The sequence below is a fragment of the Falco cherrug genome, chromosome 8 (assembly GCF_023634085.1).
Source record: "Falco cherrug isolate bFalChe1 chromosome 8, bFalChe1.pri, whole genome shotgun sequence".
Lineage (NCBI taxonomy): Eukaryota > Metazoa > Chordata > Aves > Falconiformes > Falconidae > Falco > Falco cherrug.
Window position 1 is genome coordinate 7,537,601 of NC_073704.1, and position 22,565 is coordinate 7,560,165.

The window sequence follows — 22,565 nt, forward strand, 5'->3', positions numbered from 1 at the left end:
TTACCATCTCTGTAACGAGCACTTGCAATATTTTTTAACACATTGGGGGCTGGGGAGGTGCATTTTGAGGACACCAGCAGCACAGCAGTCACACCATACTCTGCACCCACAGGGGCAGCAGGTAAGAGATAAGACATTTGGAGAAGGACGAGAGAAAGCGCTTACAAGATGTTCAGCTTAGCCTTTACTGAACTCTGCCATACGTTACGGGCTGCTAAAGAGTAAATTTCCCACTCTCAGCAAATCACACATACTGGCAAAGAACGATTTCATGCCTCCTTTTAGCTAGGAACTGAGAAGCAGCTCTTCCATGCAAACACAGCTCTCTTCTGTTTCTCTTTCTCTCCAGAAGGAACGAGGAGGCACAAGGACAAGAAACCCTGTCTTTTGCCAAATTGGCCCAACAGCCTCTAGATGAAACAAGCCCACCTCCATCCAACCACTGCATGTACCAGGGCTGTATAAAGGCTGGGAGATCTGAGAGCGCTCAGGGTTGGAAGGAAAAGCACTAACACCAGGTCTCACAGATGTCTTTTCCTTAAATTAACTGCCCTAGCTTTAAGTACCCTAGACAAAGAGACAGGTTTAAAACTCAGACCCGAGTCTTGCGTTTCCCTGGCTGCTCAGAGCTGCACGTTGCAGAGATCACACAGCACTCCCACCCGCCAGGCTCTTGGGCACGTTGGCTTTTGAAGCCCCTGCAAGGCCAAGCCCGGAGCCCTGCAGTATCATCCGAGCACGGGTACAAATACAAAACAGATGGAGTCTCCTGCATCGCCAGCAGCATCGCCTTCGAACCGTGGCAGACCCCAGCCTACCAGCACGTCCCTGTGGAACGCCAGCCCCCTCCTCCACGTTGCTCTTCTCTAGCAGAGCCAAGACAGCTAATGCCAGTTGATGACAGGCATGAGCACCACACTGAGTATCTGTGCGTTTTGTTCACAGCGGGACCATGCAACATTTTCAATAAATAAAACTCCTAAAAATAGGACGTTTAGAGAAACTTGATTATTGCTGACTTTTTGCAGAGTTCTTTCCACCATAGTGGGACAAGAAATTCAGAAGTGCCAGAACATAGCCTGTTATGCAGTGGCAGATAGCAACAAAACAGTAATTTCATTATGAAATAATCAATAATCATTTTAAAGAAGATTCATTCATGCAATTGGGGCAGAAAACCAAGGCCTAATATTTTAGCTTCAGGCTTTTGTTCCACTCCTTTTCAGCGAAAGAACTAAATCTTTGACAGTCTTTAAACCACAGGCCAACAGCAACAACACCCAACCAGTCCCTGGTGGTCTTTCCCCAGACACCCCCACTTCAGTAGGTGTATTTGCAGGCTGTGGCACGTAAGCTTTTTGGACAAAGGGCTGTGTTCTGCTTCACTGAACACATTGCAGATGCACAGATGTGCTGCTCCAACCCTCTGAAAGAGGCAGGCTTCAAACACTGCTCCTGTTCTTGTGACAGTCTCTCTCAATGCTTATTGCATTGACTCATCTATCTGAGTCATTTTCTTTCTGCTAGGAAAGACACTGTGGGGCCTGGGTTATCTTTTGATACTGCCTGTTCCAGAAAACTCACTGTTAGGACCTGTGAACTCTTTAAAACATTCAGGAGCTCAAGAAGCTGAAAATAATTCCAAATTTTTATTCCAAACAAAAGTTTATTTCAGTTCCTTCCAAGATGATAAAAAGTTTGCAATTAGTAAAACAATTCTTAGCCAGCTTAGAAAACCACACAAGTCAAAAATCCTTGCAATCAGTTCCAGCATTTCCTGCAGTCAGTGCTTCTTCCCCTCAAAATACTCTGCAAGGCCATTAAACTAAGCAGGAAAAGTATACAAATTTTCCTTAGTAGCCCCTGCATCAAAGACCGTCCCCAGGGTTTATCCATGTTTTTTCCCCCATCTAGATCTCACAACATACCTGGGAAACCTGCTTGAGGGAGATTTCCCCCCGTCTCTGAACAAGACTGCCTTCAGTATTCAAATATGCAAGAAAATTAAAGACCTTTAAAACATGCATAAAAAAGATTATTGAGCCTTTGCTGCCCCATCATTATGTTAACTGTTGGGCTCAATAATCTTAAACATCTTTTCCAACCTAAATGACTCTGTGATTCTATCCCAGTAACCCACAGGTACCATGAGCTCCTCTCCAGAAGCATGATGTTTGTAAAGGGATGGACAGAACTGCCATCGCAGCCTCAGGGCTTGCCTGCAGCAGCTGTATTGGTCCAGTGCCATCCCTCGCTTTGTAATTTTGTCCACACCAGTTTTTGAGCTGTGACACTTGCTCACCTTCTATCTCGCCTAGTTCACTGCTCTAATACTCTCTTTTGTCCGAAGGCTTTTGGGAAGTCTAAATCAAGCCTCTGCTTTCCCGATCCATCCCAAACGCTTCTGAGCTTTCCTTTGCAGAACAGCACTGGCAAGACTTCACTACATTACTATACGCCAGGTGGACTTTCAAGATAATTTCAATTTAAATGTTTGGTGTGGACGTGAAGCTTACTGCTTTAATTGCCAGGTTTTAATGTTTCTGGGCCTCATTCTTCTGCATAGCACCTCTTTTTGATGAGATTAAGGGCTTTTGTTTGTTTGTTTCTTCATTTAAATCAACAACCTTCAATTTGGGAGGCTGTTATTTTTCTCCATTATTCATTCCAGATCAGGAGGCTCAGCCAGCAGCACCTCCCCACTGCTCAGAAAAAGGTTCAGTCTCCAAAAGCACATAAGATTCTTTTTAAGTTCTTATTAATCATGGCCTGTAATCCCTGGGATCCTGCCAGGCTCTGCGGTTTTGCTGGTGGTCTCCTTCTTCAATTCCAAGTCTCACAGATAGCTAAGGCTCTAAACCAGTTTGGTCTCTGGAGGCCAACAAGAAACCCCAGTTTCCTTCTTGGGCTCTATTTCTTCCAGCTTAACCTCCCCTTGACTTAGTCTGCAACGAACATCTCGACCAATTCCAGGAGCCTGACTTGCTTGGAAAACTTAAGGCCCATGTTTTAAGCTTCCCTTTCTAGCACTGGTCTAACACTGGTTTCCTCGCACAGACTCCCTGCTCTTCACAGCAAACCGGCGATGCCCTCAGACACATCACCAGCACCTTCTCAGAAGCCTTCACCACACGGGGGGTTGCCAAATGCACTGCTGGCCAGCTGATTTACCTGGATTGAAGCTGTGGGAGGAATCCGCTGCTGATCTTTGGAACAAAGGCTACATGTGCTGACGATCAAGGTGGGTACGCACAGATCTGGCTTCAGCATCAGTCTGGAAAACAAACAGTTTTTGGCAGATGGGGAGGGGCACATGCTGAAGTACCACATGATCAATGAACCTGACAGGACCCCAAGCACTGTAGCTCTTGAAGAGTCCAACAGGGTCAGAGCAACAAACTGAGAAAAAAAGATACAGAAGTGTTCTCCTGCTGCTGTTAGCATCACTGCCTTTCAGTAGAGGACTGACTTCCATTCTGCTTCTTCCTCATGCTAGGAAAAGTGTTTCATGTGGCTGCTGCTCCTAAAGATTGAGGCTTACAGCTCAGTCAGGAAGCAGTAACAAAGTCAGGAGGGGACTCAAGCGCTGCAGAGATCACTGGTGGCAAGGTCTTGTTTCACCAAGAAAGTGACACAAAGACAGGGTGAAGAAAAGCCAAAGTAGGTGGGAAAGGAACATCACGCTGTGGGGAAAGAAGAACCAGCTAAGACCAGGACAAGCACATTCAACAAGTCACTCAGCATAGTGTTTCCTCCCTGAGCAATGTTTTGGGCCACCTTTGACCGAGACCATCAGCCAGCAGGCACGTGAGGACATCATAAAGTAGGATGAGCTTTCCCCACTGATGCTGCAGGAAGAAAACTATGAGAGCATATCTCCTCGGCCAGGATCAACTGGAAGACCTTCTAGGGACATCGCGTGGCAGCTCTGAGCGCTGAACCACCAAATCCCAGCAGCAATGTGCACGGACACTCATTCAGGAAAACCGGTCTGAGGTTCCAGTGGTCCACTGGTGCTCGTGTCTCCTGCAGCGAGTCCCCACTGCACCGTGACACTGAGGCAACAATTTGTCCTGGGGAAAGGGGAAAAAAGTGAGGATTTTTAAAGCCACCAGAAGATCTGAAAGGATAAAACACAGCGCCAGCTGTGAAGTGTCGGACAGCAACAAATTTCTTCCTGGTTATGCAAGGGTTAATTAGTGTACCTAATCTTTAGAGCCACTATGATGCCATTGCTAACATTAACCAGCTGCAGCGAGTGAGCTAAGCTCTTGAATAAGAGGACAGAGCTAGAAGCAAGGGTGAGGGGAACAGGTAGAAAACTAACTATAAAATTAAACCCTCTCACAGCGTTTCTCTAGCTTTCCTCTTTCCAAAGGCACCTTACGGCCTGTAGTCCAAGGTGAGGATTGGTAGGGAAATTTTATTAAAGCTATTTTGTCAAAAAGGATAAGTTCTTCATGCAGGAGAGAGAAAACTTTACTGTCCCTAGGAGTAAAAAGCAAAACCATCTTTGCACCTGGAGCAGAACTTAAACTCCCACCCATCCCCTGCTCTCTTCACCACTTAAACAAGATCCTTCTGCCCCAAAGGTCAGGAATCAGAAAGGAAAAAAAAAAAAAAAATCAGAATAATTTGAAAACTGGAATCTGTCTCCCCTGTGCCAACCTTGCGTTTATTCAATTCTGACACCTAGTGGGCACCACGACCGGTGGGAAGCAGGTGCAGAAGTGCCCAGCACCGCTCCCCAGCACCGAGCTGGCAGGAACATCAGCATCAGGCTGCTGACTGATTCTGCCACGAAGGATGTTCCCTGCCCTTAGCACAGCTGTGTCTCCTTAAAACCCTCCCAAGCCTCTGGGTTGAACTTCCAGACGTACCGACAACTGCGATGTACCGACAACTGCGTGTTCTGTGGTAGAGTCAAGACTGGAAAATGCTCAGGTCCTGATCCCAGCATCTCACTATGAATCAGGACACGGGTTTGGCAATTAAGACCTATCCTTCATTTCAGAGAGATCATCCAGGGGTCAGTCTGGTTTGTCACCCACCTGAGATTAGGTTGCTGACAGTAGAGTTTATGCCAGGAAATCTCCACATTCCTTCAGGATGAGCAATAACCTTCTTTCTAACATGGGCTAGGCTCCATCCAGCTTTCACTCGAGATGATCTCTGCCCTTTGAGAAATTTTTTTAGACTAGTTTCATGCAGTACTGAATCCCTGTTAGCTGCTGGTAATTCTACCCATTCCCAGCTAGACCACATTGCTGTGGGGCTACCAACACACCGATACGCATCCCGTGGTGGCACAAACCATATCAGTGTCAAGCGCTATAGGCAGCAGTTATCACTGAGCATCTATGGCATGATGCCAAAAGAGAGGGTCTGGGAAATGAAATGTTGTGGCCCAAATACCACTGTGTTTCCCCAAGTGTTGACTGAAGGGCAAGAAGGGAACTGGGCCCAGTTTTTCTGCAGCATCGCACCATGGTGTTACCCTTCATCCCTATCGCACCATGGGAATTCCTGCTCAGGCACTGTCAGCATAAAAAATGTTGGGGTGTACAAAAAAAAAAAAAAAAAAAAAGAAAGAAAATGCATATAAAAGGATTGGTTCTGCCCTGAATGCAGATTTTACTGCCTTTTCACAGAAAGTAAGAAGTCAGCAGTTTCCCTCCTTCCACAGGGACAAACGGAGGTGCTGGAGGTCTGCGTAGGACACGCTCGCTGTATGCAGGGCAGCTCTCCTGATGCTGCTCCGGCCGCCGCAGGCAGCTGTGGTTCCTCCTACTCATTGCCCAAATTATTGCACATGTCCAAATCAACACAAGTCCTCACTTCTTCCCTCGCCCTGCAACTGCTGCAGATGCTCTGCATTGAAAGGGTAAGCACGTTTTTACCTTCTGGTGAGGCAAGGCTCAAACAAACCACCACAAAGTCCCTGCAGGCAACAAGCCCCCGTCTAACACCTCATGGGTTTGTCCCTTCAGACTTTGCTCCCTTTTTTGCTACCCCGGAGTTTCCAAACAACCTCAAAATGTACAAGAGGAGAATTTCTGCTCTGCACATTCCCTCACTGCAAGTGGCATCCCTAAGCGGTGCTCTGCATCTTGCTGTTTGCAGCATTCCTCCTTTCTACCCTACACGCAGAATGCTGATGTCCATTGTACAACGCAGAAGCCAGGTGGCACGTCAGCTCACGAACCCCAGTGTAACACCCCGGTTCTCACTTGGCAGAGGCACTGTAATAGCTTGGGAAGGGTGACCATGGATAACATCGCATGCAAACGGCGGAGTCAAAATATTTCTTGGTGGAAGCGCACAAAAAGGGCTCGATGATAAAGTTCTCCATTTCAGCTTGCTCCCCCCCAGGGAGCCTGTCAGTGTACTTGGAGGCTGGGAGTGCACAAGCGTGAGGACGTGGCTGAACACGAACAGAACCAGGACCCCGGCAGGGTTTCAGGCTTCAGGCGCAGCGAGGAGACATTTGCTCTTGGACGCAGTTGTGGTATTTCAGACCAAACTCTCAGACATGGGAGTTGGAAGGGAACATCCGTAGCAACTATCATCGGTATGCTGGAGCAACAAGCGCTCAAGTCAGCGATCTGAGACCACGAAAGACTTGAGTAATGCAGACAAAGAAAATACAACTCTCTAGTGGCAGATAAACATCTGCACAGCAGATGCCACATCAGCATCTAGGTGTTACACACAGCAAGGAGCTTAAAGTACCTGTAATCTATTTTTGCTGGGGGTGGGGGGAAAAGTGTTTTCTCTGCTTTTTTGTAGAGAAGTGCGGATGTGATCAGCATATAGGTGTCCCAGGTATTCAGGAGAGAGCTGGCCTTTTGCTGCTTTCATTACATCTGTCAAAGGGAGATGTTACAGCCCGTGCATGTGCTACGATAGTGCCTGCAGACAAGCTCCTGCCCTCGGTCCCAAGAGACATGACTGCAAACTTCCACCTTCTGAGAAGTTTTTGCTTGTGGGACACCTGTCTTAGCAATGCTAAGAGATCAGGAGACCTTTTTTTATATGAGGGTCACAGCTGGAGGTCACAGGCAACCTCAGTTTTCATTCTGTAACAGCAGTAAGATTTTTTAGCTCAGGCAGTGACGGTGAATGTATAATAACCTGCACGTCCACACATTGCCAGCCTGGCAGCGTATCCCATGAGTGATGGAAACCACTGCAGGACCAGAACCCTGCCAGTGAACATCTGTCCACAGAGGGCAGATAAGGTAAATTAATGATGCTGAAAGTAGCTTCCTGAAGGAAAGTGGTGCTCCACTCTTGTTTGTGTACAGATGGTTATTTCCCCAAACACACTGCACCTGAAAGAGCAAGGGACAGGCTCTGTTCATCAGTCCAGCACCAGGTAGCCCGTCCTTACTTCAAAGACAAGTTTTCTACACCAGGTCTTGAAATCAAACTCCTCAGTCTCTTCTGTCTCTTGTCCCTGACGTACAGAACTACTATATAAGGGTTTTGTAGCAGATGCTCCCCTCCTATCCCACTGATGCAAGGCCTGCCACTGCTCTCTATCAGAAAAATCCAACTGCTTTTAGGCTGAGAGAACGGCCTGTTCGGAACTGGGAAAAGCAAGAGTGAAACAGGGAAGACTACAAGCACAACTGAAGCTGGCTCATGTGTCAGTCCACCTCATCCCTTCCAGGAGACAGTGTCCTAGAACAGCCCAGGAAGTTCTTCTGCTCACCACACCTTTGCCCTGGACCAGAAGACATACATGTCTACACGAGAAGACAAAGGCCACAATCACTTGAGCTTAGAGTTTTGGAAAGCAGCTAAGCTGTTTTTTTCCACCAGTTTTTAAATGAAGAATCATCATTCTACATAAAATCAGCACAAAGGTGTGAAGTCACCCCTATTAGGAAGAAGATGCTCAGCAAAAATTACTCTGATGCAGCAGAGAAACAGGTGATGCAAGGACTCTGGAGCTGCGCATTCACAACGAAGGCAGGAGTGATGTTTCTAGTCCTGTTGATGCAGGCAAAGCAAAACCACCTAGAGGAAGGTTCCCCTGCTGGCTGTAGACCTGATCAGCACCTTCCACCTCCTTCTACTCCCTCCTGCTGCTACAGATAATCACCAAGGGCTCTGACTGCATGTCTCATGCTTTTGACATAGAAATCCCTACAGATCATGTTACCTTGCTGCAATCAGTAGGGAAAATTAACTGAGTCAAACTGCATGGGAGAGTTGCTTTAGAAACAAAAACCTGTTCATTTGCAAAGAAGTGACCAGTTGTGCAACTGATAAAAAGCCAAGGATCAATTCTGCAGCTCCTGTGACTGCCACTTACTGCACAAGCCAGCTCAGTACCAGGGCAAAGCTGCAAACCAAGCCAGGGCACTGTTGGGATTGAACAGGGATGGAAGCAGATCTTAAAACCCAGCTGATCCTTTTTCCTAAAGAAGACATCTTTGTTATGTCCACATGTTTTCAAGATTTTTTTCAGCACTAAACAACACTATTGTATTCCACAAAATACCCGACTAATCGGACTGTTTCTGGATCAGGAAATTCACCCATTATTTTGATCTAGTTTGGCACAAAGCCATCAGGAGCATGTTACAAAACACCTGGCTTGATCTCCAGTGCTCAGGCAACAGACATCTCCTGCAGAGGCCTCTTCCCTGCCGGACCAGGGAAACAGGGAAGGAAAGACATAGAGAAAGACAGGGAGAAAACCACATTCAGTCCCAGAACTGCAAACTCCTCACCTGGTTTCTTTCCACGGTAGCCAGGAGCGGTGGAAAGCCATGCTTCATGGAGCGCTTGGTGAGAGGAGAACTGTTTTGTTGGGATTTTGGCATCGAGTAGGAGGCAGGGAATCAAATCGCCCAGGCAGGTTGGCTGCAACAAGAGTCTCCAGTGCACGGTTTGAAGTGGGGTCCGCAGCTTGGTCGGGAGAGACTCCCCGCACCACCGGGCTGCTCAGTCCTTATAATCCTGCTGATCCAGGCGCCTGCACGACCAACCCAGCTGTTATCCCAGCTACCTACAAAAGAGCTTTTCAGTGACAGCTTCTATAGGAACAGCTTCTGTTGTCTACTTGCAGGTGACTTGCCTAGGTCCAGTGGGGTCACACCTGCTCTAGGTGAACTAGGCAGGCATAGAAGCACAGCCCTAAAACCAGCTGACACCATAACCAAAGAGCAGACTCGGTGGTAAAGCCTTAAGAAGCAAACATGAACACCCCCAAACTGCACAGCAGCCTTTCCCTTCCCAAAGGGCTGCAGGGTGGGCTCTGTTGCCTGGAGTGGAGAGAAAGGGACAAGGCTGATAAGACCTGTGTTCCCAGGAGAGGGACACATCAAAGGTCTCTTCTAAGCTGCCCTTGTTGCAAAGACCATTAGCACCTGACAATCACTGTCATTAACTTCCCTTGGCTCCCCACATTAGTGGTCAAGTACCCATTAAAGCTGACGTGGGCTAAAACACAAGCCTTTGGATTTGTAGCGAGACACCTTATCCACAGCACCCCAGAGAAAAAGGAATTAAGTACCTTTGTTGGTTTGAATGAATTAATAATTAGTGATAAGCGTTACAGAGAATCACAAGCACACGGAGAGTAACACAGAACAAACAGATGGAATAAGGATCCTTTAATAGCATCATCATGATCTGGTACAACACATACTGGACACAGGTTAGGTGTCTGACAGTCCTCCCATTGAGCTCAGAAGGCAGATATTGTCTGCAGAGCACAGGCATTGAGTGCCTCAGGAGTTCATCCGATGGCCATTTGACATTACAGCAGAAAGGGTTCAGGGAAGGACTTGTCCCTTCATTACAGAATAGTTTTTCATGAAAAAGGCGAGGAAATGGCAGCATCAGGTTCTTTCTTCCCATGCTGAATCTTTGAATCTTGATTCTTCTCCTTCTCCAATCTACTTTAAAAAAAGGGAGGGGGAGAAATGTCATAGCCCAGAATTTGTCTCATACTTCACAGAACTAAGCAAACATCCATGGCCTTGGAAAAAATGTATTCCACTTCACCGAGTTGCTTATTAATTTGATTAGCATCAGACTCACACCATGAGGAATCTGTAAAAAGAAACCTGCATATGCAAAACACTTTGCATGTGCACAAATGTCATGTCAATTGCTAATTAGTGTAAAAAAAACGGGGGGGGGGGGGGGGGGCGGGGGGAAGAACCAGACTGCTAGAAAAATTAACAACAGTGAAATAAGTAACACGGGGTACAAATCAACACATACTGTAAAGTCTCAAAAGCAGAAATGGTTGAGGCTATAGGCTGATGTATGGTCTTCTGAAAAACATATCTGAATTAAGAGCTACAATATGCAGAAGAAATCTGAGATGTGTTTTTCTAAGGGAACATGTGACTGCTACAGCAGTCTGTAGCCCACACTGTATCTTCAGCAAGTTTGTCACCATGGCAACCCGAAATTTTTATGTAAGACAATTCTGTTGGTAAAATTTTAGGGATAGATTTGTGCCAGAAAGGAGTGTCCACACACTTGGTAGTGATAGATAGAGCAATCCTCTGAGAGCAGCTTATCCAGGAGCGCCTGGGTCCTGCCCAGCCCTGGAGATGGGGGATGCAGGCCAAAGAACCAGGCCTGGCTGCTATGCTCATCACTGGGGACCAAGTGTCAAGAGAAGAAATGGGAACAAGGGAAATTCCAGCTCAGTTTAAGGAAAATCTTCCCCCAGGAGTGAGCGAACACTGGACTGACACTGAACCCAGAGCCCAGAGAGGGTGAGGGATCTATATCCTGGGATATTTAAAGCTCAGCTACACAGCCTGATGAACCTGGCCCTGCTCTGAGCCAGGACTGGACTTCCAGGGGTCTTTCCCAACCTGCGTGACTCCGACAAGTCATTTCTAGTGCTTGCAAACACAACATTGAGCAGAAGGCTGGAAGACAGCCGATAGCCCTTTCTGTTTCTCCAGTGAAGTCCTCTTGGTTTTCTCCAGGAATTAGATTAAGGGGCTTGCCATCAGGCTTTAAAGACATAGTAAAGTCTAAGGAATCATCCAAGGAAGTCTAAGGAATCTGCATCCTCCAGAAGCAGGAACGATGTCCTCAGTGCAACAGTGGGTCTAATCTTTCAAAATAGATCCAGAAGAGGTGGACAAAAGGCAAGACAAAAATCACTGCTGTTCAGAATAGCAACAAGAGATTGTCACAACGATTCTCCTCCCTGCTGTAACTCCTCTTCTTCATCCCCACACCATGACCTGGCCTGAGCATGAGGAAAGATCCCGCCTAGGTCTGTTTCAATTCCAGTCCTTCACCTCTGAACAGATGAAAGTACGTTTTCTTCCCTGCTAGAGCGTATCACAGATGCTAGGTGACACCAAGGACTGTCGTAGACAGACTCCAAGGCAGAAGGAATATAATGGTAGCCTGTCATTTCTTCCATGTTGCCTAAGTGATAAATTGCTCTAGTTCTCACTCTCAAAGCTGATCCGATGCGGAGCTCATGCACCATGCAACAGATCCCATTCTGCAGGGATTTTGCTTCCCTCTGATGCTTCACTTTTTTCCCCGGCTAGCAATAAGCTGCGTCCTGAGAACTGCAGAAAGTGGGGTGGGTGATCGGAGAGGAAAAACCAAAGACAGAATATATGAAGCCATGAGAATACAAAACTGGAACTAAAATCAAACAGCTTCTTAATGAGGACACTGGGTATAAACTTCTTCTTTCCTTCTTTCTTTCTTATGCACCCTGCTCCATTATTATTTCTATAGAAGACAGACAAACAAGCATCCATTTCACTCTGAAGGTTGCATCCTGAATTTCTTGGGTATGAGAAGAGGCCCAGTGTTGGCAATTATTCTTCCACTGAAAATAAAAAAAATAATCCCTAATATTCAAGGATGCCAGACTATTCACTTCTCTTCCGCAAAGCTGCTAATCAGCTTGTAACAACTGCCATCACCACATTCCCACAGCAGTGAGCTATGCCAGGTGAGAACTCAGTTGGAGAGTAATTTTAAGTAAAACGTCGAAAACTCGAGGAGGAAATCACAGCCCTTTGGCTTGATGCAGAAGGAATTTGATTGTCTGTTAAAAAACACTTTCCTTGTGTGATTAACGACAGTAGGAGAAAATCAGCATTCACAATCTCCAGCTATATTGCAAGCAAAGGCAAGAGCTTTCTTCTTCATTTTCCTGTTGTAGGAAATGAGGCATTGCTGGTGAGACTCCAGACATAAGTTATAGGCTGGGCTCCACCCTGCACAAAAATACAAACTGCCTTAGGCGGTTGATTTTGGAAGAGCAGAGTGTTGGGGCCCTTTTCTTTTGCTTTCTGGGGTTCAAGGTGATAGGTTAGTTTAAGCCATTTTTTAGGCTTCTCTTTGCAATCCAGAGCCACAAACACCATTAAGCAGATTCCAGCTTCATGGAATCCGTAATTCCTTATACCCGTGCACGCTCAAAAAGTCTTCCCTGTTGTGTGTGTGCCGAGCAGCATCCTTTCAGAGCAGGAAAAGATGCTCTTCTCCCCAAGAGAGTTTCAACAGGGGATCGACTGCACGGCTAACATGCCCTTTGCTGGCACTGTGGCAGCAGACACAGCTCCAAAAAGCTCTGCACACACCTGGCAGGCCAAGCTAACTAATGACCTTAACTCTTGTTGCAGGTTAAGGCTGTTAACTGGTGATCAGCTATTGTACAGCAGCAGCTGGCTCTCCTGCTGTCACTCACTCACATGCCTGTGCTATTTTTTGGAAAGACTGGTCCGCAGCATGACATGTGAGTTTTACAATCTCCCCAGTTCCGGAGATGCACTAGGAAATAAATCCAGAAAATCTGATTAGGGCTTGTCGCTGAAGTAAGCTCATTAATCATTGATGTGGTTCTTTCATATGCAGTTTGCTAACTCCTGCAGGCACCAGCAGACTGGTGGGTCTAAAGACAGCAGACTTGGAAAAATTCTTTATAAAACAATTGTACTGATTTTTTCCTTTTGAATATTTATCACATTCTAATAAATAGAGCCACACAGTACCAGTGAGATCATTTAGCCTAGCTTCTTGCATAGAGTCAGGCATAGGATTCCCCTGAAATAATTCCTGTAGGATTCCCCTGAAATAATTCCTGTAGCCAAAAAGATAAGAAGATTTAGTTTAAAAAACATAAAATCCATCATGAAAAACTCTGCCTGCCACTTGCCTTAGTAATTTTTGCAGCAGTCAGTTGCCCATACTGTTGCATAAAGAAAAGAATCACACTTCGTTTCTTACCTGAACTTGTCTAGCTTTACTTGTCAACAACAGGTTCTTTGAGTAAGAGATGAAAGTCTTCTGTTATTAAATGGCTGTTTCCTCAGCCTTCCCCAACATATTCTCAGCTAAACTAAGCCAGCTGAGCTACTGCCATCTCAAAACACAGCACAGATTTCCCATGCCCCCCCAAACACTGCCATCACAGTATGGCTTGTAATAATGCCAGCCACAATCACACAGGTGCCAAAACACAGGAAAAAAGCACAATGAATAACTTTCCCTGGCCTTAAACACATGAAATAATTTGGATGTGTGTGGCTCCAAATTAAACCCATGGATGAAACCCTTTAATTCTGGATACAAGTGAAATTGAGATGTAAGACTTCTCTCCAGACTTGGCAGCTAATAATAAGTCAAATCGATAAAAACAAGAGAAACAAGGAGTTTTGAGGGGGTGTGAAATTCTCCCTTAATCTCCTGATATATCTGCCTCTGAGATGTCCAAAACCTAGGACACTGGTATGAAACACAGCTCTGTAAATCACTTATAATCGATCTTCGAGAGCAAACAGAAAATATTAAGGCTCGAACTGCACATGATTTCAAGAACCTTAAATTTCTCCCCATTTGTTTCATGTTCTCTTTCAACAAGATTCTGCAGCTTGCTTCTGGTTTAGAGATTCATTAGGCATTAGATACAGGAACACAAACCATTTGCTACTACTGTTTAATGGGGATGGCTCCTCTCAAGAGCCAATTTGTATTTTCCAAATGCAAAGAAGAGGATGTCTCCGCATTTTGAGCACATAGAGCTCCTTCCCCACAACTTTTCTGGAGGATCAGTTGAAGAAAATTCAATCCATCCACCCAGCTGGACTGAGTTTGGTTTGCAGAAGCCAGAAATGGTCAGGCATTTACAAAATTTGCCCCTCTCCTCTCTGGAACAGAAAGTCAACCTTATGCCCCTCTTCAGTAAGGCTCAGCCTTGCCACACCACCTCCTCGGCTGAAAGGTACCCAGTGGGACGCAGTGCACACGAGAATGCCGTTGCAATCTGCCCAAGGAAGTTCCAAGATATTTAGAAATGTTAGAAATTCCTGTAAGAAGAAAGGCAGCTATCGAAACAGTCTAATACCTTTTCTAGCTCGTGGATAAACTAAAACAGCATATGGATTTAATGAAATAATTTTTACAAAGTCCTGACCCAGCAGAATGACCGAGTTTTCCTTTCATATCTAGTTTCTAGGAGAGTAGGGGGTATGTCTCCTTCAGCATATATAGGTTACCACGGATATGCTTATGGGTAACATGTGTTAGGTTTTGGTGAGTCATCAGTGCTAAATTACATCTAAAACCGTCTTGTTTCCAATGCAGCAGGCCTGAATTGAGCTCCGCGCACATGGAGCTCGGTTCTGGCACTCTCTGCAGGCACAGAGACCTGCTAATGATACATCCCCCAGCCAGCCTGCGAAACCTTTTAAATCACAAAGACATCGCGCTAAGTGATTTCCTCTTCCTTTCCCAACTACTTTAAAACTGTTTAGCATGCCAAAGAGTGATCTCCCTTCTGTGTTGCTGAAACGCTTTCAAAACCACTTCCCTTTAGATCAGCTCCACAAGACAGCAGGAAAAATAGCAGCAGCAACCAAAGCTGCTCCCACCTCGAGCCTCAGAAGCAGGTCAGCAAAGGTGGTGCGTGTAGGATAGGCCTTGCCAGCTCCAATGAATCAGGAGTGCATCTCATTATCATCCCCACTAATTGGGCTCCAAACATCTCCTTCAGCTTCTCTACAACAAACCCTTGCCCTGGGTAGACTGCATCTTGGTTCTCCAAGATACCTCACTACCACTTTCATTTCTTGTCTGCAGAACTGTGCAGCCTCGGGGCTCGGTTGCGTTAGAGTCGGCACAAAGACGTGCCCGTTCCTCCAAGAGTTTGAAGTATAAATAGACACAAGAAGCCACAGGTGGGAAAAGAGCACGAGCACAAAGGTGGTGGGTGGCTTGCTGAAGGACTGAGGCACCCAACAGCTCACCTGTGTCTTTGCCAATACACAGCCAGGGCATGTTTGAGATCCCACAGCAAGTGATAAACCCCTGCAAAGGGCAACCAGTTTGGGTAATGTCCAAATGTTCATGAAACATTAGATAGAAACGTATCTCTGCCAGCCGAGAGAGATGGAGGCAGAGCTGTCCCATGCCAAACTCAGGCCGACAGACTGATTTTCTTGCACACCATTCATACTATCTGCACACCAGGACAGTGGTGCTCACGTGAGTATATGGGATGGAATACTCAAGCGTGAGTGAAAGCCGTGAGCTCTGTAGTTGGGATGTCTTTCTCGGCGTGAAGCAACAAGAAGAAAAATCAAAACTGTCTTCTGCTGCCTTGACAACCGGTCAGAGCCTTGTTCTGCGAGCCCTTCTGTACGCACAAGAGGTTGCCACCCCATCAACATTTGTCAGTGGTGCTGATAGTGCTGTTTGTGTCCCTGAATTTCCCCATAAGCAAGACCTACAAATGCCTAGAGTAAAAAGGTTTTTAACATGTTCGCAGCCAAGAGCCATGTTCCCAAAGAGGTCCTCTATCCTGAGCAGTTGCTTTCCCACCCTGCCGCAAAACCTGCAGACCTAGGGTGCATAAAAGCTACGCTTCAAAGTGTACTCACCCAAACCATATTATTCAGTCTTGTCATAGCTGAAATAGCTGGGTTGACGCCAATCTCCATAGCTGCCACCTCTTCTCCTTGAAGGGAAGGCTTTAAGAGCAAATACATCTTTTAAAAAAAACACATGCAGACACACATGATATGCTTTCGAACGTGTGTTCATTCAGCATTCTGCACAAGATCAAGACAACCTCAAAGAAGCACGTGAGCACTGGTTATGAGACCACAAATCTGGCAATCCAGAAAATGCCTACACAGAGTATGCAAACCTCAGCATTGCCCTAATTTGCAGCCTAATGGCCTCATCGCTTCCTTAATGAGACATGCTTCTACAAAGGAAAAAGCAGCTGGCCATGACCTGAGAAAACTGCTGGTCTTCTATATTTTTTTTCTCCCTCAGACAGATGCCCAAACAGATGATCCAAAGGGCAAATGTGCCAGGACAGCCCAGCATGGCAGAAATGGCTTACCTTCTCTGTGACTGCTGCCTCGCCTGTTGGGGTTCATTATCGGCATACGCATCATCTGTAAATTAAAGACGTTTCTTTAAAAAGCTCATCTGTCAAGAAGCCCACCTCTCCTTCATTTCCTCAGGTACTGTGTGATTGATGCCAAACTTCATTTTTAATTTCTCTGAAAACAAGGTTACTGCTGATACTATTGCAAAGCAGTGATGCTGCTAAGGCAGCCTGCAGCTGCAGGTAGGCTCTCAGGTCAAAGTCTTCCATACCTCACACCTTACCTGGCCTTTCTCTAGCACAGATACAGCCAGATCCTGGAGAGCAGTCAGTCTGTTGCAGTCACACAGGGAACCTCTGACTCATTTACATTTATCACAAATTACTCTTTTTAAAGCTCTCTATCCTCTTCTTTTGTTGGTCTCTATCCAAGTACTATGATCCCAGACTCAGCCAACCACAATTCCTTCTCCTATCCAAATCCTACCAGCGCTACGGGAGCTACACCAACACCATCCACCACACTGTGTCAGCCAGGCTGAGATCCCTTGAACTGAGTTACAGCTCTAGAGCAAGAGCTACGGTGCACTTGATGCAGCCCTTGGCAGAAAGAAATACTTCCCTCTTCCCATGCAATAATTCCCTTTGGCATTTATTCCTTATTAACATTGCAGGAAATAGATTCCCCAGCAGGAATACTGGCAGCAGTACTGAATTTTAAGTGATGGTTAAAGAAGACTTGCAGGAAGATGTCTTCTTGTGAAAGCGAGTGTTTATACCGAGTGCCCTATTAAACAAGAGTTATGCTTAACCCCCAGAAGACAGACCGAACAGTCAAAACTGTTCCGTGGTTCAGTACTTCACATGCAGTCTTTCTGCTCTGCAAATCAAGGCTTCCTGTGGTGCAGTCACTAGCCAGCTCTAAATAGATTCTCAACAACAACAACAAATTGCAAGCTGATTTGGCAATTCAAACCAAGAGAAGGTGACACAGAATCCTATTTGCTTCAAGTTATTCATGTAGTGGCTTGTGCTTTCCAAAAATAAAAGCTGTCCTCTGGCACCTTGCTTGTGAAGTTGTCTCTGTTCCCTGCAAAATCCCCAAGCACAACGCCCACTGTAGATGTGTAAGTGCAGCCCAAGTTCAATCGTCAGTTCATGCAAAATGTGGACACCGGCATGATGTGTCCACAGCAGCTAGCAGGAATTCCCAGGTTCGGTCAGCATTTGGTCACACCTTAAAACCCAAGAGCTCAATAAGGGAACACAAATCTCAGCAGAGCAAATGTTCTTCAGCTATACCATGATGACATGCTCAGCTGAGAGCTGGGTTTGGTAACAGAGCCAGAGCCATGGCTATTTGTTTCTGCCCAAGACGTGCCACTCGCTGTTCTCCAGGCACATACTCCACGTGTTAATGAAGAAAGAGTGCTGGAGCTGGGGGCTGTGCCAGCCTGCCGCAGAGATGCACACTCTCCCCAGGCATCCATCACGCAAGGTCAAGCCTCTCAGCTGATGGAAAGTGAAGCATTACAGGAGGAGCTGGATTTCAAACCACAGTCAGTCTCCTGATCAAAACCTCCAACCGCAACAGGAGTTGTTCACACATATACACCTGACTGCCTCTTAAAAGTGGAAGAGCAGAATTTTCACTCCCCCAGGCAGAAAAAAATAAATCATTTTCCTCCTTCCTTACCTCCTCGCTGCTCATTGACTCGGAGCTGGATGTGCCACGATGGCACTGCACCATAACATTCGAGATCAGCTCGCCGGAGACTTCCACAACACTTCTGCAGGAAGCGGCTGGCTGTAACAGATCAGAATAGAGCAAATCTCCTAGAGCAAAGCTACAGTACAAACCCTCTCATGGCAGTCTCACCGGGGGCTGGAACCTGTACAGGGATTTTAAAAAACAATTCCAAATGGAAGAAGCTCAAGCAAGATTATACACCCAACAAATTATCGGAGCAGGCTGCAGCCAGATGAATATATTCTGGCAGCATACGACTACACACATTATTGCTCTGCAATTGCATGTTAGCTGTATGAAGCCTTGAGCCTTCTCGAGATAGAAGAACATCTCCAAATCTTTTTCATGGTGCTGGCACTGCCAAACACCACCAGAAGAGTTGTGCAGGGCTATGCTGACAGCAGCTCCAGCTCTAGAAGTTAAGCTGCCTTTAAAGAAATTGTCTCTACCAGCCTGACAGAATCTCTGGCAAAACCTGCACCTGAGTCTGGAAAAGAGATCCTCACGCTATCTTTCATACCGTGTTGCCCCAAGAAGAAAAGAAGAGGGATGGCATCTGTTTAGGATCCAGTGATAAATTCGCAGAAGCCAACCCTCACATCTTTAAAGAAAACCTAGCAACAACCATCAATTCCATGTCGTCCCATCTACATGCACACACAAGCTGCTTAGCTCAGAGTAGCGATACTCAATGAGATATTTACCATGAAGACATGGGACAAACTACCTCCTAAGGTAGCAGCATGACTCCTAAGCTATGAGGAAAGCCTTTGTGCCATCTGTTCGGTGCCTTCCCAGAATCCCTCCTCTACCATGAAGATGGTGCCCAGGAAGGGCAGAAAAGTTTGGCAGCCATTCACAGAGGAAAAAGAGGTGAGAAGAGTTCAGTCTGGAGCAGCGCAAGCAAGCAGGGATAATCTCTGTGGAAGTCTGACACACAGTATGGCATCACGGCACACAGGGACTGAAGAGCTACTCCACATGCTTTGGTAGTTATGTGCAAGCTGTTAGGACACGACCACTCAGAAGCTTGCAAAGGGAACCAAGTTTTGGCAAAAATAACCATGCACAGAGAAACCCAGATTAGAAGATAATGTATTTACACCAAAGCCGGTCATCTAAGAATCAGAGCAGAGCAAGAGCTATATCAACAGCCTGTTTATTCCAGGCTGAAAAGAGAGTTGAAAAATCTGAAAAAAAATCAGCGCTGTCAGCACAGCATGGGAATCTGCACTACAGAGGGAGGCAAGCCTTTATGCGGGGTCTGGATGCACGATAGACAAAGGCAGGTCAAACATCAGGTTTTCTACTCTCTTATCTTTGAAAAGAAGCCATACCTGTCCCAAAAGACACAAGTGCTTCCACCACACGCTGCTCCAAGACACACTATCTTTTTTCAGCTCGCAGCTCAATTTCCCACTGGCCAGGCAGGAGAGTTGCCCAGCACTGACCCTTCCCACCCAACACCCGCTCCATGCCGCAGGCTGTACGGGTTTGGGTTTTTTTTCAGAAAGCCAGTCATTCTCCAGCACCAGTAGCGTTCCAGCATGTCCTGAGAACACCTTGCAGGGAGCCGGGGGTCACATTCACACCAGAAGCACTTACCACGAAAGGTCCCATTTTGAAGTCGCACGTGAAGGGGTCTCTCCCTGAAGCTTTGGTGCACACAGTTTCACGAATGCTGAACCGCAGCTCTAGTCTGTAAGTATCACTGTCCAACATGTCAACCTGGTAAAAGGAAGGTCAATGCAACGTATAATTAGCGCCTGTCATTATTCCATGCCCGCTACACGGCAAGCTTGCTTCTTTGTCAAGCAGAAGACGATGTAAGGGCATTGTGTCAGTGCCCGATTTAGAGCAGATGGCTGTGTGAGAAAGGTGCTTTACTGTGCTCCGGAGTTAGGCTTTTCGGCAGATTTGGTAACAGCAAAGGAACAGCTTTCCACAGGGGTTTCACTTGGAACCCCGTAGCCGTTGCAGGATGCTCCCACTGCTCGGGGTCTGCGAGGGGGCTATAGCTGTCAGAGGTAGATACAGCATTACCCCTGCAGGCTACCCCCCTCTTCTGCAGGACCCAGGGTGCTAGCAGCATTGCTTTGGATATCTGGAGTGCTGGGAAGTCTATTGCAAATACATGACTTGGAAAGCAAATTATACAACTTCAAACAACTGAATTAATTCAGTATATAGAGTCACTCCTTATCAGCTCAGGCACCTCAATGGGCAGTGTGCATGCAACACTACAAGCTTTAGAGAGTTTGGTGGGTTTTCTTGACACGTTAGGATTTTCTTTTCTCCTTCTCACAGTCTAATCAATGCTTTAGCTCAAGATGGGAGACACACACACACGCAAAAATACAATCAAACCCAGCAATCAAACAAATTCCTACTGCTTTCAAGTACTTTTTTTTCCCCTTCCAAAATAGATTAATCCAAAAGTCATCTTGTCATTCATTCTTGCAGAAGACTTGATACATGCCATTTGCAGAAAGAGAGTAGTGCTAAGGATGTTCAGAAACACGGACGTGCTAACTCTGAATTAGGAAGCTTTAACTCCTTAACTCTGGGTATCCAATATAATTCTTAGCAAGGCAAATTAAAACAGGTATGTGTTTCCTGCCTGCATTTACACTCTAACAGACTCAAACCAGAGTTGGTGTTTAGAGACATATGACAAATACAGATTGGAGAAAGAGTCCTGAACACGTTTGGGGTGGCACTTAATTAGCAGTGCAGACATTCGACTGAGACCTTCAGATGAAGCAGGTTACTTTATGCCCAAAGCAAAGCAGTTAGCTGGAGACACTTAAACCCACCAGTTTTGAACAAAATCTTACAAGGTGTCTCTCAAAGATTTCTATTCTAGGGGTAGAAAATTTGAAAACTGGAGGTATTTTTAATTACAAACCAACATACAGAGAATATTTTGGTTCCTAAAGCCATAACTTCAGATAATACCCCACACCCACCCTCTTCCAAGCAGCATCAGAAAACTCCAACTAAATCTGGGTTTCCAGGGTTGGGTGAAAAAGACTTTTTGATCACAGCAAAACACATTTTAGGTAAAGGTTCTCCATCGTCTGTGCACTTACTCTTGTGACATGGCTCCTGACCACACCATAGAGGTTTGTCCCCCATGACTGGGAATTGATCCTTGCAATGGAAGCATTGAGAGCCTCTTCTGTGATGGGGAGCTCATAGTCGTACACTGGAAACCCTGAGGCAGAGGCACAGTTCCGTTAGAGGTTCACTGTGGTCTCATACTTTTCCTCCCTAAAGCACCGTAAGAAAGAGGATACAGCTCCGTTCCGAGCAACTTACCCGAACACAAGAAAACACTCAGTGTGAAGACAAAAATTAAGATCCTCATAGCGCCTTTCAAAATCCTCTGGTCTTTCCCCTTTCTAAGCAAGGATTTCCAGTGCCTGTTCCATTCCTCTTGTCTTTATATAAATGCAGCCTTGATCCTACACCTGACCTTCCCGTGTCCAAGCTCTGCTAAAGCCATTGCACTTTAAACAGAATTGATCTGAGAGTAAATATTTGCTGCCAGATTTCCTCCATTTAGCAGTAGTTCTCTGATAAGAGATGGGCTGCAGTGCCTGTTTCCCAGGACTGCAACTAGAAGGAAGCACTGAAGTCCCGATATCTCCATAGCCAAAGGCAGAATCTAGTTATTTTGTTCGCTTTTAGCCATTAGATTTCCCTGTGGCAAGTCAACTCTTCCCTTAGCTCCAGACCCAGCACCTCTGTGTCCTGGCAGCAACTAGAATCACTTCCAAGCTGGCATTCCCCAAGGAGGGGACAACTTCCCAGCGTGGAATGGGAATCCACCCACGCAGAGCCATCAGACACTACCACCGTGCAGGCCAAAGCATCCCGCAGAAATCTCCCGGACGCGAGGCAGACCCTCGGGACACCGGTCTGGCTGCCTTGCAAGCTCCTGGGGGCTCTGCTCTACATGCCAGAAGAGCTGCCGCATTGTTCTGACCGTTACCGAGCCTCAGCCCACCTCACCAAAGAAACGAGTGGCTATGGACATTTGGCTTCCCCGTCAGATCCCCCTGATGCTCAGGCTTCAGATTCAGCACAGAAATTAATGGGATTTTTGGAAAATTATGGCCTGAATACATTACTGGATACATAAGGAATTAAAGGAACGGGTATGACACCTCAGCTCTCGGCTACCTGGAGCCAGACCGCACCGGGGCCAGGCGTTTGCTGTACCCTCTCCAACACGTAGCACTCAGCTCTTGCAAGCCTTGCTTTGCAGTTACAGGCCATGTGTCTCATCACTGTACCTCCAGTACCCCACAACTGAGCCACTGAAACACTTCTAGTCAGGTTCAGGGATGCAGCTGGGTGCTTAAGTGCCTAAAGGCTGTCCGTGGGAGCTGGGAGGGAAACTGCTGCCTTCAAACAAATTCACCCATTGCTGACTGTGTGCAAGGCAGAGAT

The 22,565-nt window shown here is 46.3% G+C and overlaps 1 protein-coding gene across 5 annotated transcripts; it reads right to left on the minus strand.

Annotated features, from left to right (window-relative positions):
* Positions 1-9,614: 9,614 nt before the first annotated feature.
* SPP2 (secreted phosphoprotein 2) lies at positions 9,615-21,594 on the minus strand. 5 transcript variants are annotated; one of them, XM_027802987.2, is made up of 7 exons: positions 21,429-21,594; positions 21,200-21,324; positions 19,713-19,835; positions 18,054-18,164; positions 16,370-16,424; positions 15,900-15,976; positions 9,615-9,917 (listed from the first exon to the last, which is right to left on the minus strand). In XM_027802987.2, the coding sequence occupies exons 1-7, from the start codon at positions 21,475-21,477 to the stop codon at positions 9,915-9,917; spliced, it is 543 nt and encodes a 180-aa protein (XP_027658788.2). In that variant the 5' UTR covers positions 21,478-21,594; the 3' UTR covers positions 9,615-9,914. The 5 variants fall into 5 exon arrangements, with proteins under 5 accessions (XP_027658788.2, XP_027658784.2, XP_027658785.2 ...); XM_027802983.2 differs by having other exon boundaries at positions 9,615-9,914; positions 21,429-21,593; XM_027802984.2 differs by having other exon boundaries at positions 9,615-9,914; positions 15,900-16,007; positions 21,429-21,593.
* Positions 21,595-22,565: the final 971 nt, after the last annotated feature.

Bases quoted from the DNA above. Each gene is read 5' to 3' on its own strand.
- SPP2 (XM_027802983.2), bottom strand. From the start codon at position 21,477: ATGAGGATCTTAATTTTTGTCTTCACACTGAGTGTTTTCTTGTGTTCG. The intron at 19,836-21,199 runs GTAAGTGCACAG...TCCTTTTACCAG, and splicing joins TCAGGAGCCATGTCACAAGA to GTTGACATGTTGGACAGTGA. The intron at 15,977-16,369 runs GTAAGCCATTTC...CTTCCCTTCAAG, and splicing joins AGGCAGCAGTCACAGAGAAG to GAGAAGAGGTGGCAGCTATG.